General features: G+C 39.2%; 1 protein-coding gene across 3 annotated transcripts in view; it reads left to right on the forward strand.

Annotated features, from left to right (window-relative positions):
- The window catches only part of Tcf12 (transcription factor 12), a 251,645-nt gene extending 237,003 nt beyond the window's left edge, over positions 1–14,642 (forward strand). For 2 of the 3 annotated variants that reach the window (XM_075965303.1, XM_075965305.1), the window contains 5 exons: positions 1,326–1,440; positions 1,990–2,152; positions 4,597–4,829; positions 8,787–8,940; positions 12,345–14,642. In XM_075965303.1, the coding sequence (XP_075821418.1) occupies positions 1,326–1,440; positions 1,990–2,152; positions 4,597–4,829; positions 8,787–8,929 (654 nt within the window). In that variant the 3' untranslated portion in view covers positions 8,930–8,940; positions 12,345–14,642. The remainder of the gene's footprint in view (positions 1–1,325; positions 1,441–1,989; positions 2,153–4,596; positions 4,830–8,786; positions 8,941–12,344) is intronic. The other variant, XM_075965304.1, reaches the window with a different exon arrangement.
- The last annotated feature ends 469 nt before the right edge of the window (positions 14,643–15,111 follow it).

Raw genomic sequence — 15,111 nt, forward strand, 5'->3', positions numbered from 1 at the left:
TAGGACAAAACCCACAGTCATAAAAGAAACAAAGGTACACTAATTACTTGAGGTATTCAATGCTTAATAACTTGTTAAGGCTGAAGGATCTGTTAAAAAACAAATCTTCTGTATTATCCAGGCAGTAAACTATTTAATTAAAGGCTTAATATTCTAGTTGACGAGTCTGCTTCTGTTCTTATAAAAAGCTTTGTTTGTAGCATGTTTCTCTTAAAGTAGTGCAGTATCTAATGGTTGGTGTTAGTGTGCTTTACCTTCTCATTTGGATCAGCTACAGCTTGGGTTAAGTTTGTTTAAAGCTTAAGAATAAATGTGGGGATTTCATTGCCCAGGAATGCAAAGCCTTTAGTTTGCTTTAGGTTTGCATTACAGGTGACAGGGAGGAAAAATAAGCTGCTGTACATGTGGGAAGATACCAGTTAGATGAATAGCATTAGTACCTTCCATGTGGGGCTATTTTACCCACACAGGAGCAGGTATGTAGCATAGGTTTTTGAGTTTATGGGGCTCTCTCATGCTGTTCCTTTTAAATTGCCTTATCTAGCTAGGATGTGACATTTATTGGCATCCCTTTTGGCCTTTTTTGGTTTTTCAAGACAGGGTTTCTCTATAGCTTTGGTGCCTGTCCCGGAACTAGCTCTTGTAGACCAGGCTGGTCACAGAGATCCACCTGCCTCTGCCTCCCGAGTGCTGGAATTAAAGGCGTGCGCCACCACCGCCCGGCCCTTTTGGCTTTTACTAACAACTCTCCATGGAATTTAAAACTTTGAAACTTACTATTTTTTTAAGTAACATTTGGATTCAAAAATACTTTACTACTGTCAAGTATTTAAAAATATTCACTAAAATTCAGAAAAAGTAGCATCCAAAAAGAGTTGTTAAATTCAGATGAATAGTACTGTATTCTCTATAAAATCCTCTATGAGACTTATACGAAGCCAAGTGGAGTGGTACATGCCTGTAATCCTGGCTATTCAGAAGACTAAGACAGGAGTCTTAGTCTTTAAACTATGGTCCTGGTAACACTGGCTCCAAGTGCCTGTCCTGGAACTAGCTCTTGTAGATCAGGCTGACCTCAAACTCACAGAGATCCGACTGCCTCTGCCTCCTGAATGCTGGGATTGAAGGCATGTGCCACCACCACCCAGCTTCAGTATAGATTTATAAATAAATACAAATATCTAGGTTAGACTAGGACTGCTGACTTCTTGACCACTTGAATTAAGGAGTTTGGGATCAGACTTTTAGCTGACCTATCAGAAAAAAATAAAAAATGGCCACTTTGTGACTTCTTTTTGTTGTTTTGTTTTTGTTTTTCACTTTAGGTTGGAACTCATCGGGAAGATTCCGTCAGTCTCAATGGCAATCATTCTGTCCTGTCTAGTACTGTTGCTGCCTCAAACACAGACCTGAACCATAAAACACCAGAAAATTACAGAGGTAACTTTTGTCATTTTTCAAGCAGTACTGTAGAAACCCTTGGTATTCTGTCCATTTGAACCATCGTCTGTGGATCAGACTCTCCCATAGTAGTGTTACCCTGTGGATGCAAAGTATCACTGTCTACTGTTTATCCAGCCATCTTGACTCTGAACCAAGTTAACTTTAAACTATGGTCCTGGTAACACTGGCTCCAAGTGCCTGTCCTGGAACTAGCTCTTGTAGATCAGGCTGACCTCGAACTCACAGAGATCCGACTGCCTCTGCCTCCTGAGTGCTGGGATTGAAGGCATGTGCCACCACTACCCAGCTTCAGTACAGATTTATAAATAAATACAAATATCTAGGTTAGATTAGGACTGTTGACTTCTTGACCACTAGTTTCTGACAAGTTGTTCCTGTCTCTAAATTATGTACATTCCTTTACCTCCAGAATGTTTCATACAGCTCAAACCCTAAGTATATTTACCCTCCTGAAAGCTTTGAACCATCTTGATTGGAACATGGGAATTTAGATTTATATTTTATGTTTCCTTTCCATTGTGTTAGGTGGCTTGCAAAATCAGTCTGGAAATGTTGTTCCAACAGAAATCAAGACTGAAAACAAAGAAAAAGATGAGAACCTTCATGAGCCTCCTTCATCAGATGACATGAAGTCAGATGATGAGTCTTCCCAAAAAGACATCAAGGTCTCATCTCGAGGCAGAACAAGGTATGTTAGTGTCCAGCCCTTAAATCTCACATATTTGCCCTGGAGGAAAAAAAAAAACTTTGCGACAGCAAAGGGTGCTATGCATTAGAAACAGCCAACTACATTCCAGGTGCCAGGCTGTGATTTTTTTTTTTTAATTTGTATTTACCTATTTCATCCTCACATCTCTAGAGAAGGTATGTGAATGTCTGGCTGAAGGCATGATTTCACATCCCTTTATGTCTTCATATAGATATAGAAAGGAGCTGCCTCCCTTGTCTCAGTTGTTCATAGTGTGTGTGTGTATGTGTGTGTGTGTGTATACACACACATACATACATACAGTGAGAGAACAGGTTAAACTATTTGTTGTTTGTCAGCCAGTAAGTATTTGATCTACTACAGAACTAAGTATGTGGTAGAATCTAAATGTGGTTCATACAAGCATCAGCCTGTTGCTTATTATGTGGTATTATTGGAAACCACCATATGCTTTGGTTTTGTGTCATCTGTGGCTGGGTTTGCTTTACATTGGCAGATTTGAGTAGTTGCCACAGATACCATTTGGCTCACAAAACAGGAAATATTTATCAAAACAGGAAATATTTATCATTTGTCTCCTTATAGAGAAGGTTTGCTATTCCATGATTTCAGCAGTAATTTGAGAAAAATGTAAAAAAAAAAAAAAAAGTTCCAGATAGAGTGATAGTCTCAGGAAGAGTTTTAAGTCAGTTAAAATTGACTTGCTTTCAAACGTGAATTTGGACACATTAATACATGAGTTTCAAGTGATTTGTGTGTCTTCCTTCAGATTTTTTTTTAAGTTTTATATTAAAATTAGGTGATTTAGGTACTGGGGGCTGGAGAGATGGCTCAGTGGTTAAGAGCACTGACTGCTCTTCCAGAGGACCTGGGTTTAATTCCCTAACTCCAGTTCCAGGGGATCTAACACCTTCACACAGACATCATGCAGGCAAAACACCAATGCACGTAAAATAAATAAGTCTTTATTAAAAAAGAAAAGAAAATATCTCAAAATAATTAAGTGATTTTTATGTGCATGCACATATATGTGGTTTTGTTTTTCAGACATTGTAGCTTAGGTTGGTCTTGAACTCATGATCCTCCTGCTTCAACCTTTCAAGTTGCTGAATTACACACGTGATTAGCCAAACCCAGCATGACTTAATGTATTTTCAGTGCATCTTATTTTATGAATCGTTTGTCAACAACATATCTATCACATGTGGGTATTGATATTTATTTGTTTTTTTTTTTTTGGTTTTTTTTTTTTTTTTTTTTTTGGTTTTTTGAGACAGGGTTTCTCTGTGGCTTTGGAGCCTGTCCTGGAACTAGCTCTTGTAGACCAGGCTGGTCTCGAACTCACAGAGATCCACCTGCCTCTGCCTCCCGAGTGCTGGGTATTGATATTTAATATGTTTTTGTGTGTTACATTATATTACAAGGGAGACTTCAGTGGTGGAACTGAAAAAGCCATGACCATCCCTTTCTTCCATTTACACAACTAACAAAGAGCTCCTTTGCCTTTAACATTCTCACTGCTTTCAAAGCCTAAATGTTTCTCTTGAGAAAAATGAATTTTTGCAATCCTGTGGTTTTAATATACATCTTACTCATGTGAAGAATATAAATGAGAAAGTAAATTCAGTCGGAGAATTCTGAGACCACTTCTAGGCATCTTAACTTATAGTTTCATTATTCTGAACACATTTTAAGAGATAATTTATATCCTTTCTTCTCTCCATGTCCATTAGGAATCAATAAACATTCTACTCTAAAGATCCACTTACACTTTGTGGGTCATGTTGTCCTTGTCACATCTACTCAATTGTTTGTAGCAACAAATAGCCATATATATATTTGTCTTTCCAAAAAAAAAAAATTCCAAATTTTTTCGTCATCACATCATCAGCATCAGAACTATGTTTTGAGACCATCTGTACCTTGTCTTCTGTCCCTTGTGTTCCAGGTGATTGCCAGAGTGCTTCTAAGCAGGCATGTTGTGCTAATGCTCAGAGACAGGACCCTCAGCACTCAGTACAGTTGAATCAGTGGGAACTCCTAAGATGCAGCTTCTGGGTCTGTAGATTGGGTGTAGACTTGAAAGTCTGTGTTGAGGTGGTCCTGGTAACACTGAGGCTGCTGCTGTGTGGGTCCTATCTGTATAACAAGGTGGTAGAATTTAGTTATGTTTCTTGTTTATGAATAATTTGCTTTCATGGAAAGGCCTTTATGCTGAAATGTATGGTGAAGAATGTATTAAAATCATGATACAACTTTTAACTGTTCAGGTACAGTAAAGAGAGGAAAGTCATATAGCTAAGTACAGCTGTTGCTCTGGTCTAGTAGGAGTTAAAATTTCCATTTTCACCTTTATACTTTATAATTTGGCACAGTCAGCATTTCTCAGGAAGCTCATAGACACTGTTTCTACTATTATCCAGCAGTACCAATGAAGATGAAGATCTGAATCCAGAACAGAAAATCGAAAGGGAGAAGGAAAGGCGGATGGCTAACAATGCCAGAGAGCGCCTGCGTGTGCGGGATATTAATGAGGCATTCAAGGAGCTTGGTCGAATGTGTCAGCTTCATTTGAAGAGTGAAAAACCTCAAACAAAACTCCTCATTCTTCATCAAGCCGTGGCAGTCATCCTTAGTCTAGAACAGCAAGTCAGAGGTAAGTCAGTCCAGCAGAGACAAACAGGCAAACATTCATTAACTATGCTTTGCTTAGGCAACTTGTCTGAAAGCTGTCTGTGCCATCAGGATCCAACTCTCCTGTACTTCTTAGACTCAATAGCCATAGGCTGGGAGCTTCCCACAAACCTGTACAGCTCAATCCTATGAAATGGGGCAGAGAACAAAAAGCATCAGCCTGCTGTTCAGCTCGGAGCCCATTTCCTCCTGTGGACTCAGTGTCTATGTTTCACTGTTGAATTTAATTTGTCTCAACCTGCCCTCCTCTCTGCACCATGCTGTGTTCCTTCCTGAGCACTGGATTTCCTCACATGCTTACCCTAGGGCTTCTACAAATACTGCTGGTTAGTGGTGTGACTAAGCATGGCTCCTCCCTGTCTTTACCACACTGGTGTCCTTTATACCCATGTTAGATCTCAGAGCTGCTTTATTGATCTCTGTTAGAAATGACATAAACTTCTAAGACACACCTATGTCACATATGTGTGGTTTGAAAGCTTCATTTGTTTAGTTTGTATTTGTCATAGCACCTCTCTGTGCTGGGCAGCTATCAAATAGTAGACACTTCTGCCCTTAAGGTTCCACTGTCTAGCTTGTGTTTCAGCAGTCGCCTGTGTAGTCTGTCAGTTGCTAATGTTTTATTTACAACCTTTTTGCAAGGAATTAATAAACGTTACTCTGGACCCCAAGCCTTATACAAGTCTCTTTGCTTGTGAGCAACTCTCTTTCCTACTTGTGTTGGGTTATCTAGATGTTTGTATTGGGTTTAAATAGAGTAGGGTAGGCAAGTGCTTGAAAACTACAACCACGATCCATCAACATCACAAAAGAAGACTACACAGAGAATCACTGGAACAAACCTTCATAAAAACCGGTCATCGCTGCAGATTCTTCATTTCTATGTCCCTCCAGTATGTTGTATGTGTAGGAACAGTGTATAGTCACCCTTTTCCTAAAACCAGGAATGTGCTCATCTTGATCAAAACCCTAGAAATGTATGTAGAGGATAAGTGTTCATGAAACCAGATCTTGAAGAATTACAGCCTCCTGTGTAATGCACCAAGACTGACGGTTGCTCACGTGATAGTAACAGGAACATTGTTCTTTCCTTACCATTCTCATGTTCAGTTATTACCACCCACTTATTTCTTGAGCTGTATCTGAATGAACACTTGGCCCCACTCTGAAATCAACAGTGTCTGAGGAAACCACAGATGCATTCTCCCTTTCTTTAACTCTTGATTTCACCAGCAATTTACTGTTAAAGCTGTCTTCTCTGTCTGTGTGATCAGCAAAGCTGCCAGAATTTATTCTTATTTAGCACCTTTTCATTCCCACCATGTATTAAAGCTTAAAAAAAAAAGACAGTTTTTTTTTTTAAGCTTTCGAGTAGAGATACCTATTCTCAAATCCAAGCCATTAAAATGAGAAATGTTGTATTATTTGAAAAAAGTTAGAAACCCTGCCTTTCACAGGTGGACCTTGTTCATTTGTAACATGCGACTGAACAGAAAAACCAAGTCATAGAGAACATCCAGGCTTGTCCAACTACCTCATAACTGTACTGTTCTGAGTGTAGCTCTGACTTTTTCACATTTTCTGAGCTGTCTATGGAATTATTTACTGATTAGAGATGAATGAGCTTCAGATACACTGAACTGCAACTGTCCTAGGGATTGCTTTAATCTCAGGAAGGCCTTTTCTTCTATTTTCATACTGTAAGCCTGAAGTCCAGAGCCTTTATCCTACAGCTCCTTTTCAAGACTCCTTGAAAAGCATTCAGATGCCTCTGTCCAGTATCCCATCGGCTCCCAGTGCTGCCTGGTCCTTGGCAGTGTCTTCTAAGCTTGGTGTAGTTGTCATTGCCTGAACTGTAGCTCCAGCAATTGAGACTTGTAATAATGTTCATTTAGGAAGACTTGGTATACTTGTAGTCCTGAGCCCAGCAGTTTACATAAGGCATGCTTTGTTTACTTGGTTTAGTAGGCCTAGTCTGGCACCTTTTGGTTTGCAATGTGCTCCAGACTGCATCTGACAAATCCCAACCTTGAGTCTGTAGTGGTATATTATTTGTATTTTGACAAATAAAATTTTCCTGAAGACCAGAGGCAAGTCTTAAAGCCATTAGAGGTTAGGTAATGGTGGCACACACCTTTAATCCCAGGATTTGGGAGACTGAGTCAGCTGGATCCCTGTAAATTCAAGGCCATCTTGGGCTACACAAAATCAATGCAGAAACAAATCCAAGTGGTGGTGGCTCACACCTTTAATCCCAGTCCTAGGGAGTCGCACACCTTTAATCCCAGCACTAGAGGGAATATAAAATGGGAGGAGAGAGAGGCTTAGTCTGTTTAGTTTGTGGTCACCCAACCTTGGTAGAGGTAAGACTTCTTATAGTGGCTTGGCTGCTTTTTCTGGTTTTCGGGTTGAACCCCAATTTCTGTTTCTGGGTTTTTATTATTCATGTTACAGTAGTCTCCTAAAGCAGACATATTTAGGGTTTGGTTGGTTGGTTTGGTTTTGGGCTATATAGTGAGACTCTGTTCCCTCCCCCCCAAAATGCCATTTCTGTGAATAATATGCTCATTACAGTTTAGTTTGAAATGATCTTTTTGTATCCATTAAGGTATTTTGAATCAGTTTATAAACTGATGTGCATGGCACTTAGCCTCGTATAACATATGCTTATAACAGAAACAAAAATTAAATAAACTGTCATAAGCAAGATACCTATGCTTACCTTTCCATTTTTTAAAAGATATATTTATGCATTTTATGTATATGTATATTCATTTACATCTGCACACCAAAAGAGGGCATCAGACCACATGAGTCTACAGTTATAGACAGTTTTGCACCACCATGTGGGTCCTGAGGTTTGAACTCAGGGCCTCAAGAAGGCCAAACAGTGCTTTTAACTGCTGAACTATCTCTGAGACCCCACTTTTTCATTTCTCATGGTAGCCCCTATTCTTTTTACTTCTCAGAGACACCTGCATCACACATCGTATCTTGTCATCTTGGCTGTCTTCTTAAAAAGTTTTAGCATCTTCCTTGCTATACCACAGCCACAGAAAGAACTCTGTCATCTTATTCTGTGTGTATATTAGGGTAGGGAAGGAAAGAATGCCATGGTCGTCTGCTTCCCTTGTTTTCATGTGTTTCCTACAAAGGCATAGTTTTCTGAACGGGTAAATGTGAAGTGCAGCACAGATGTCTTTCCATTAAGAGTGTACCCGGCCTACATATTAATTCACTGTATCCTATCATAGCAGGACCCATAAAGAGAACTTGACTGACAAATAATAGCACTTACCAAGATTTGTTTAAATATTAACATGTGGGGGCTGGAGAGATGGCTCAGTGGTTAAGAGCATTGCCTGCCCTTCCAAAGGTCCTGAGTTCAATTCCCAGCAACCACATGGTGGCTCACAACCACCTGTAATGAGACCTGGTGCCCTCTTCTGGCCTGTAGAGATATACACAAACAGAACATTGTATACATAATAAGTAAATAAATATTTAAAAAATATTAACATGTGGATTTCAAACAAACTAAACCCTAGAAGACCAAATAATAATTAAAAATAAAGAAAATACAAAGTGATCACTAAGAATTCTTGTGTCTCGTTTAATACTGAAGGTTTAGTTCAAGCATATCATGGTTGCCTCTGTAAATTAGAAAATTTAATATATAAAAATGAAATTACAGAGATTGATCATCCTCACAGAAAGAACAATAGCAGTTTGTTCAACTTAAAACTCAGCAGACTTTATCCTTGGCAGGAAGATAACCACAAGTTAAAGGCTATCCTGGGTAACAGAGACCAGACCAGTCAGGCCTGGAGATCCAATCTCAGTGTCACTTGCCCAACCCCTGTCCTCGGCTCCTTGTTCTGCCCTCTTACATACTGATAACAATTCTCTCCTGCTATAGAGAGGAACCTCAACCCCAAAGCAGCCTGCCTTAAGAGAAGAGAAGAAGAAAAGGTCTCTGCTGCGTCAGCAGAGCCACCAACCACACTGCCAGGAACCCATCCTGGGCTTAGTGAAACTACCAACCCTATGGGTCATCTGTAAACATCAGCCAGGTACGTATGGGTCTGGGAAGGAAGTACAAAGACACCACTTTATTTTAAAGTGGTTAGAACTATGGAGCTACTTTCTGGCAGACACTGGTGATTATAAAGGTCACTTAGAATTCAGAATACTGTGATCTGTTTGCTTTTCTGTTGTCTCATCAAAACCAGTATCATTTTAGACCAAATTACTATTCAGATCATTTGAATAGCTTGCAACTCATAAAGAGATGCCAGGTCTTCTTAGTCAGCACATTTGCTCATTCTCCAAGAAGACAATGTCATAGTGACTTCTTTCTCAAACTTCTCTGCTTCTTTCCTTGCTCCACATTCTTCTGTTCACAAGAATGGGCCATACCGTGGAGTAGTCTCCGCTAACCGTCTGCATGTGGCTCCTCTCTACAAGGTCACTACTGCACACTTGCACTTGGATTCCTGACACAGTGTCAAATACGTTAGGTGATACACCCAAAGTAGCCCTCTTTCTGGTGGAGTATTATTTATTGAAGACTTCAAAGTTAATATTTTGGAAGCTGTGTGAACTATAATTATTTTTAACAGTAGCATTTTAGCTAGCAGCATGGATTAAGAATAGAACTGATAACTTCATTGGGGATTTTTGGTTTTAGCTTTTGGTTTTTTTGAGACAGGGCCTTACTATGTAACCCTCACTGGCTTAGAACTCACTATGTAGACCAGTTTGCCCTTGAACTCACAAAGATCTGCTTGCCTCTACCTCCCAAGTTCTAAATTGAGGGTATGTGTTACCACTCACAGCTATAACTCCATTTTCCTAACCTGCCTTCGGTGTTGTATATAGTAATTTTCTAAAATTTTTTGGCAGATATAAAATAGTAGGGACAAATGGATGGAAACAGGGATATCAAATGTAGTTTCTTTTGGTTAGCTTTGTGACTATCTCGAGATAAAAATCTGGAATTTGATAGAATAGTGAGTAAGTAAACTGCTCTTTCAGTGTAGGATTTGGTTTATGCCAACACTACCAGAATCAAATTAGATTGCAGTTAAAAATGCATATGGGGAAAAAAAGGAAGAAAGGTCAGTATACTGATAGTTATCATTGTAACATTAGCACCCTGAAGGGAACTCGATAAACACTTCCCCACAAATATCTCCATCATGACTAGGTTTTCATGTCACAGGCAAGAGCTTGCTGATTTACACACTTTCTAAAAGGCAAGCCTTGCGTTCCGTGGAAGACAAAATGTTGTAGGAAAGTAACTGGGCTGTTTCATAAATACATATTGGTGTCTTCAGATAAAAACACGCCATTGTTTCTCAGTGCAGAGGCGACATGTTAAGTTGACAGGTCTAGAAGAGCTGTAATAAGAAGTAAATTCATACAAAGCTCAAGTCATGGGTTTCCCTCAGACTGTGAAAAGAACATTTACTAGACTCAGAGCCTGTCTTGTTTCCTGTCTGCTATTGTTCTCCCCTCAGTTTATTCTTGATTTTTTTTCCCCTGTTTTGCTTTCTGCTGCTTTGGAATCTCTAGCCTTATCTTTCTCTATAATGTGGAAATACTCTCACTGAGGGGCCCAGTGATCATGTAAGCCTGTTCAATCCCCAGAATCCACATAGTTGGCCTTAGACCACCATAGACTCACAGTGGCAAAAGTGCTTCTGTGCTTATTAATAGTAATAGTAACAATTCAGGAAACATATAAAAAGTTTCCAACAATTTGCCACCATTGTAAAACCAAGTAGCTTTTAATAGTTTTCGATCCTGGGAGTATCACTGTTAACAAACAGTATTGTCTTTGATTCTTCCTAAACTGTTCTATTATAAGTAATTTTAATAGAATTTTTCAGGGTTACTAATAACATGCATTATATTGGAAACATGCATGTATAAAATTTGAACTAATAAGATAATTTCTTAAATTCCTTAGACAAATATTTAGTGAGGACCTACCTTGGACCAGCAACTGGGGCTTCAGAACTTTCTGTTTAGAATAAATGAATATAAACAACCCAGTATGGTGGACTGGGGGCAGCAGTGAGGGAGTGTTGTGGTTACAGTGTTGAGCAGTCAATGGGTAGATCTGAGGTCAGTTATTGCCAACTTACCTGTTCCCAAAATGTAGGTTAGCATAATTGTCTCGCTAAACTGTTATATAAATTCTTAATCATAAGCTCTCCTTTACATACACATCAGGTAAAACTCTTATAGTCACAAGTTAGCTTCACTTTCCATGATTCCAGTTACTTATAGCCAGTGTGATTCTTTGTGCTCTAACAAATAAAGCTTGCCTGAAGATCAGAGGGCAGAGCTTGCCACTAATTAACCATAGAGGCCAGGCAGTGGCAGCACACACCTTTTAATCTTAGCACTTGGTTAGCACATGGGAGGTGAAACAGGAAAATCAGGAGTTCAAGGCCACACTGGGTTACTTGAGATTCAACCAGTCTAAAAGAGTAACAGCTCACATCTTTGATCCAAGAATTTGGGATCCCATGCCTTTAATCCCAGAATTAGGGAAGGTGGAGACAGGAAGTGATATGGCTGGGTGAATATAAGGAATATAAGGCTGGAGGAGATGGGCTCAGTCCCATTCAGTCTGAGAATTTAGTAGAGGTAAGAAGTCTCTCTGGTGGCTGGCTCCTTTGATTTTTCAGCATTTACCCTGATACCTGACTCCGGGTTTTTATTATTAAGATCAATTAGAATTCTCACTACACAACAGTAGTCCGTAAACAGTTTGTAATGAAGGCTGGGTGTGGTGTCACGTCTTTTTAACCCCAATACTTCAAGGCAGAGACAGGTGGGTTTCTATAAGTTCTAAGCTTGCCTGATTTTCATAGCAAATTCCAAGCCAGCAAGGATACACAGTAAGACCCTGTCTCCAAAAAACATGGGTGGTTTTGATATGCTATATATAATGAAATTGCATTCAGTCCTTTTGCTCTGTCTAATGTATCTACTCTATATGCACTGCTTACATGCTGCTCACTAAGTAGCCATTTTGGTTATCATACCCACTACCATAAGTACTTGTTGAAGCAGTCCCTATGTCCCTATCATACTTACTAATGGCCCCAAAGCATAAACTTAAATTATAATATATTGTTAAAAGTCTTCTATTTTATTGTTTATTTGCCCATATTTTTCTTTGCCTACTTGTAAACTTTATCCTAAGCATTTATGTATAGGAAAAAAATCGTAGTGCAAGTAAGATTTAGTTCTTTACAGAGTTTCAGGCGCCCAATGAGGATATTGGGTCATAGCTCCCTCAGATGAGGAAGAACTTCTGATACCTTAAAAGAAAGAGACTCTTGTATAAGTCACTTGGACCACTTTAGTGCAAACCTAGGTATAATGAACAACTATTGGGATTTGGGGGAGTGGTATTATTTTTGATAATTGTATACTAACTGCCCTCTTTCTGCCACAGTTCCAGCGTCATCAGTAGGCTAGATAGAAGGTGACCTCTCCTCATAAAGACTTGGACAACTCAGATTATCTGAAGACACAAACCTGACAGGAGAAGAAAAACAAAACACTTGAAGCAAGAAACTCAAATTTAATCCTATGATCAAAGTAGCTGGTCAACACTTCCATCAGAAGTGAGGATAGGAAGCTCATCAGAGAACGCCGGCCCATGAGGTGTTTGCAGTGTATCATTCTGCTGTAAGCAATGTGTCGCTTCTGCACAATCAGAGACTGTCTCATCTCTCCACTCAACGTGGAAGTTGCCTTGTGCCTAAACTGAATTGACAAATGCATTGTAACTACAAATTTTATTTATTGTTATGGAACTGTGAGGTCTACATATAAAGGGAAAAAGTTCATGTGGGAAGCTGATGTACACTCAGCTGATGCCAGCATTGTTAAAGCTGTTCACAAAGCAGTGGCAACCATTGGCCCTTAGCATTCCCGGCATACCTGTTAGTGTCTTAAAAAGGAAGGGAGTCCTTTGTTGCCCTCTCCGACCTTCGCCATATGAATAGTGTTTTCCATGAAATAGGAAAATATTACTTGGTATAGCATTCTCTCTTCTTTTTTCACTCATTTTTATTTTCTCTTTGTGGGTGTTATATTTGATCTGAGTCCGCATAGTTTATGGTCACAGTCCAGAACCCTCCTCCAGCCCTGTGTGCTTTGTTCATGTCCTTGCAGTGATAAGCAGACACCATCTGTGACCATAGCCTAGCTAAGATTTTGAAAGGGGAAATTTTGTCCCCTGGATTTGCCCCCAAATAAACGTTGCTTTATTTCTAATAATCACTAAGACTTTTCAGGCTTCTAGGTTTCATAGTAAAGCTATAATAGCAAGAAATGTAACTTACAAGGGAGAGTCTACTTTTTAGAAATTGCTTTGTTTTCCAAGCAGTAAGTACTACATAATATGGTACTTGTAAAGTGTTAGCTGTAAGTAAGCACAAAATGCATTCAATACAATACAAAGATGACTTTTCAGGCCATGATCATGGTGAGCGTAACAGAACCTGGGAGTCCCTGGGACAGGCAGTCTGAACGCACACAACCACTCCAGGCTAATTACCTATGGAATCCAAGAGCAATGGTCACATTTCCTTACCCTGGCCTTTACTTCTCTGTCCTTTGGTTGACTGATCAGTGCGGTTGGGGCAGAGTGTGATTTAATCACCTACAAACCACCTGCCTTTGCCCTAGGAAGAGCTAGATTAGCGCTGAGCTGTACTTGTCATTCCATCTTAGCATTACTCATTAAAGCCCTCTATCTCTAATCCTTCATACTTGTATTTAAGACACGGTAATCACTTTGAACTTCCATGAAATCTGTCTTCCACCACAGCAGCGCTGGGAGAGAAAAACATGCTGAACATGATGGTCTTGGCTAAGTAACTCCTTAGAGCCAGTATCAGTGGCAGTCTGCACACAGAAGAAAAATCCCAAGTCATTCTGTAACTTAAAACAACGGAGAATTTGAAAGAACAAAAGCTATTAAGACAGCACTTCAGATCTCCATCAGGACTATTTCTAACAAGTCAGTCTTTGGTGAATTTAGTGGACTTAGGTTGCATATGTTCTCCAGTTATATCAGACTACCTGTGGCCTTGTTCTTCATTTCAGTGTTAATCGGCTTAAACAGAAGTTGTTGCTTATGATGTGTGAGTGAACATAAGCCACTGCCTGGCCTTTTTCTTCAGAGCTTGTTGTCTTTTTCGCTATATTAGACTTTGCAGTATGCCCAGAAGCTTTCCTTCATAAAATAGAAAGAAAAAAAACATTTGGCTTATTTTTCACTGTAGCTAGTCTTTTATACAATAATCTTGTAAGAAAATTTCTTGAATTCTAAATATTACTCTTTCTAGATTTTTGAAATCAAAAATTTTCAGTAAAAAGTTTCTTACTTTATTTTATTATATTAGGTAGTTAAAGAAAATGTAGGGTTATTTACCATAACCTGTTCATTAATATCAGAAATTTACAATAGCATTTTAAGAGCATAGTAGGTTCTAGCATACCGTGTAGTTCCTATGGAGTATTGTGAGAGCGAATTGTTGGGAGATGAGCTGCTTTTCATCTTGTTCTCCAGTTTCCATTGTCGATTTATTGCAGATTTGTATCCTGTGTCAAATTCAAGGTATTATTGATAAACCTTTTCAACCAGCAGCAAGAAGTTCAAATTTTTTTTCTGTCACTGTAACAGAAAACGCAGTATGTATATAACATTTATGTAGCAATAAATGTGCCATCCTTTTTTTAACATAGTAAACTAGTGAGTTTTTTACACTTACGTTTCCCACAGAATAATGTATTTTGTTTTCTTTTCTCTACCTCCTTCCTCCTAGAAAGTCTCAAACTGCTTTTCCTGTCTGCACTAACTGTGCTTCACGGGTGACCCTGCAGGACAGATGGGCCTGGGAAAGCTAAGATGACACATCCCAACCTGCACAGTTCTCTTGCCCTCTCTTCTGATGCTGGCCTCTTAAGCCTTTACCTGAAGGTGGGACAAACAGAAGTCTGTAGTAGAGAAAATCTCCTCTTGCAGATGTAGAGAAGAGTGAAGATGATGGGAAAGGACTTCAGATGAGGGTTTTATTAACAGCCCTTAAAACACCCTCTTCTCTCACCTACAACCAAAAATAAATAAGCAATCAAACCTGCCATAGTAGGGGATGGCAATGTAATTAAAAGCTTATTCATCCATTTTTAACACTACATTCATACACACA

The sequence above is a fragment of the Microtus pennsylvanicus genome, chromosome 3, assembly GCF_037038515.1.
Source record: "Microtus pennsylvanicus isolate mMicPen1 chromosome 3, mMicPen1.hap1, whole genome shotgun sequence".
Taxonomy (NCBI): Eukaryota; Metazoa; Chordata; class Mammalia; order Rodentia; family Cricetidae; genus Microtus; species Microtus pennsylvanicus.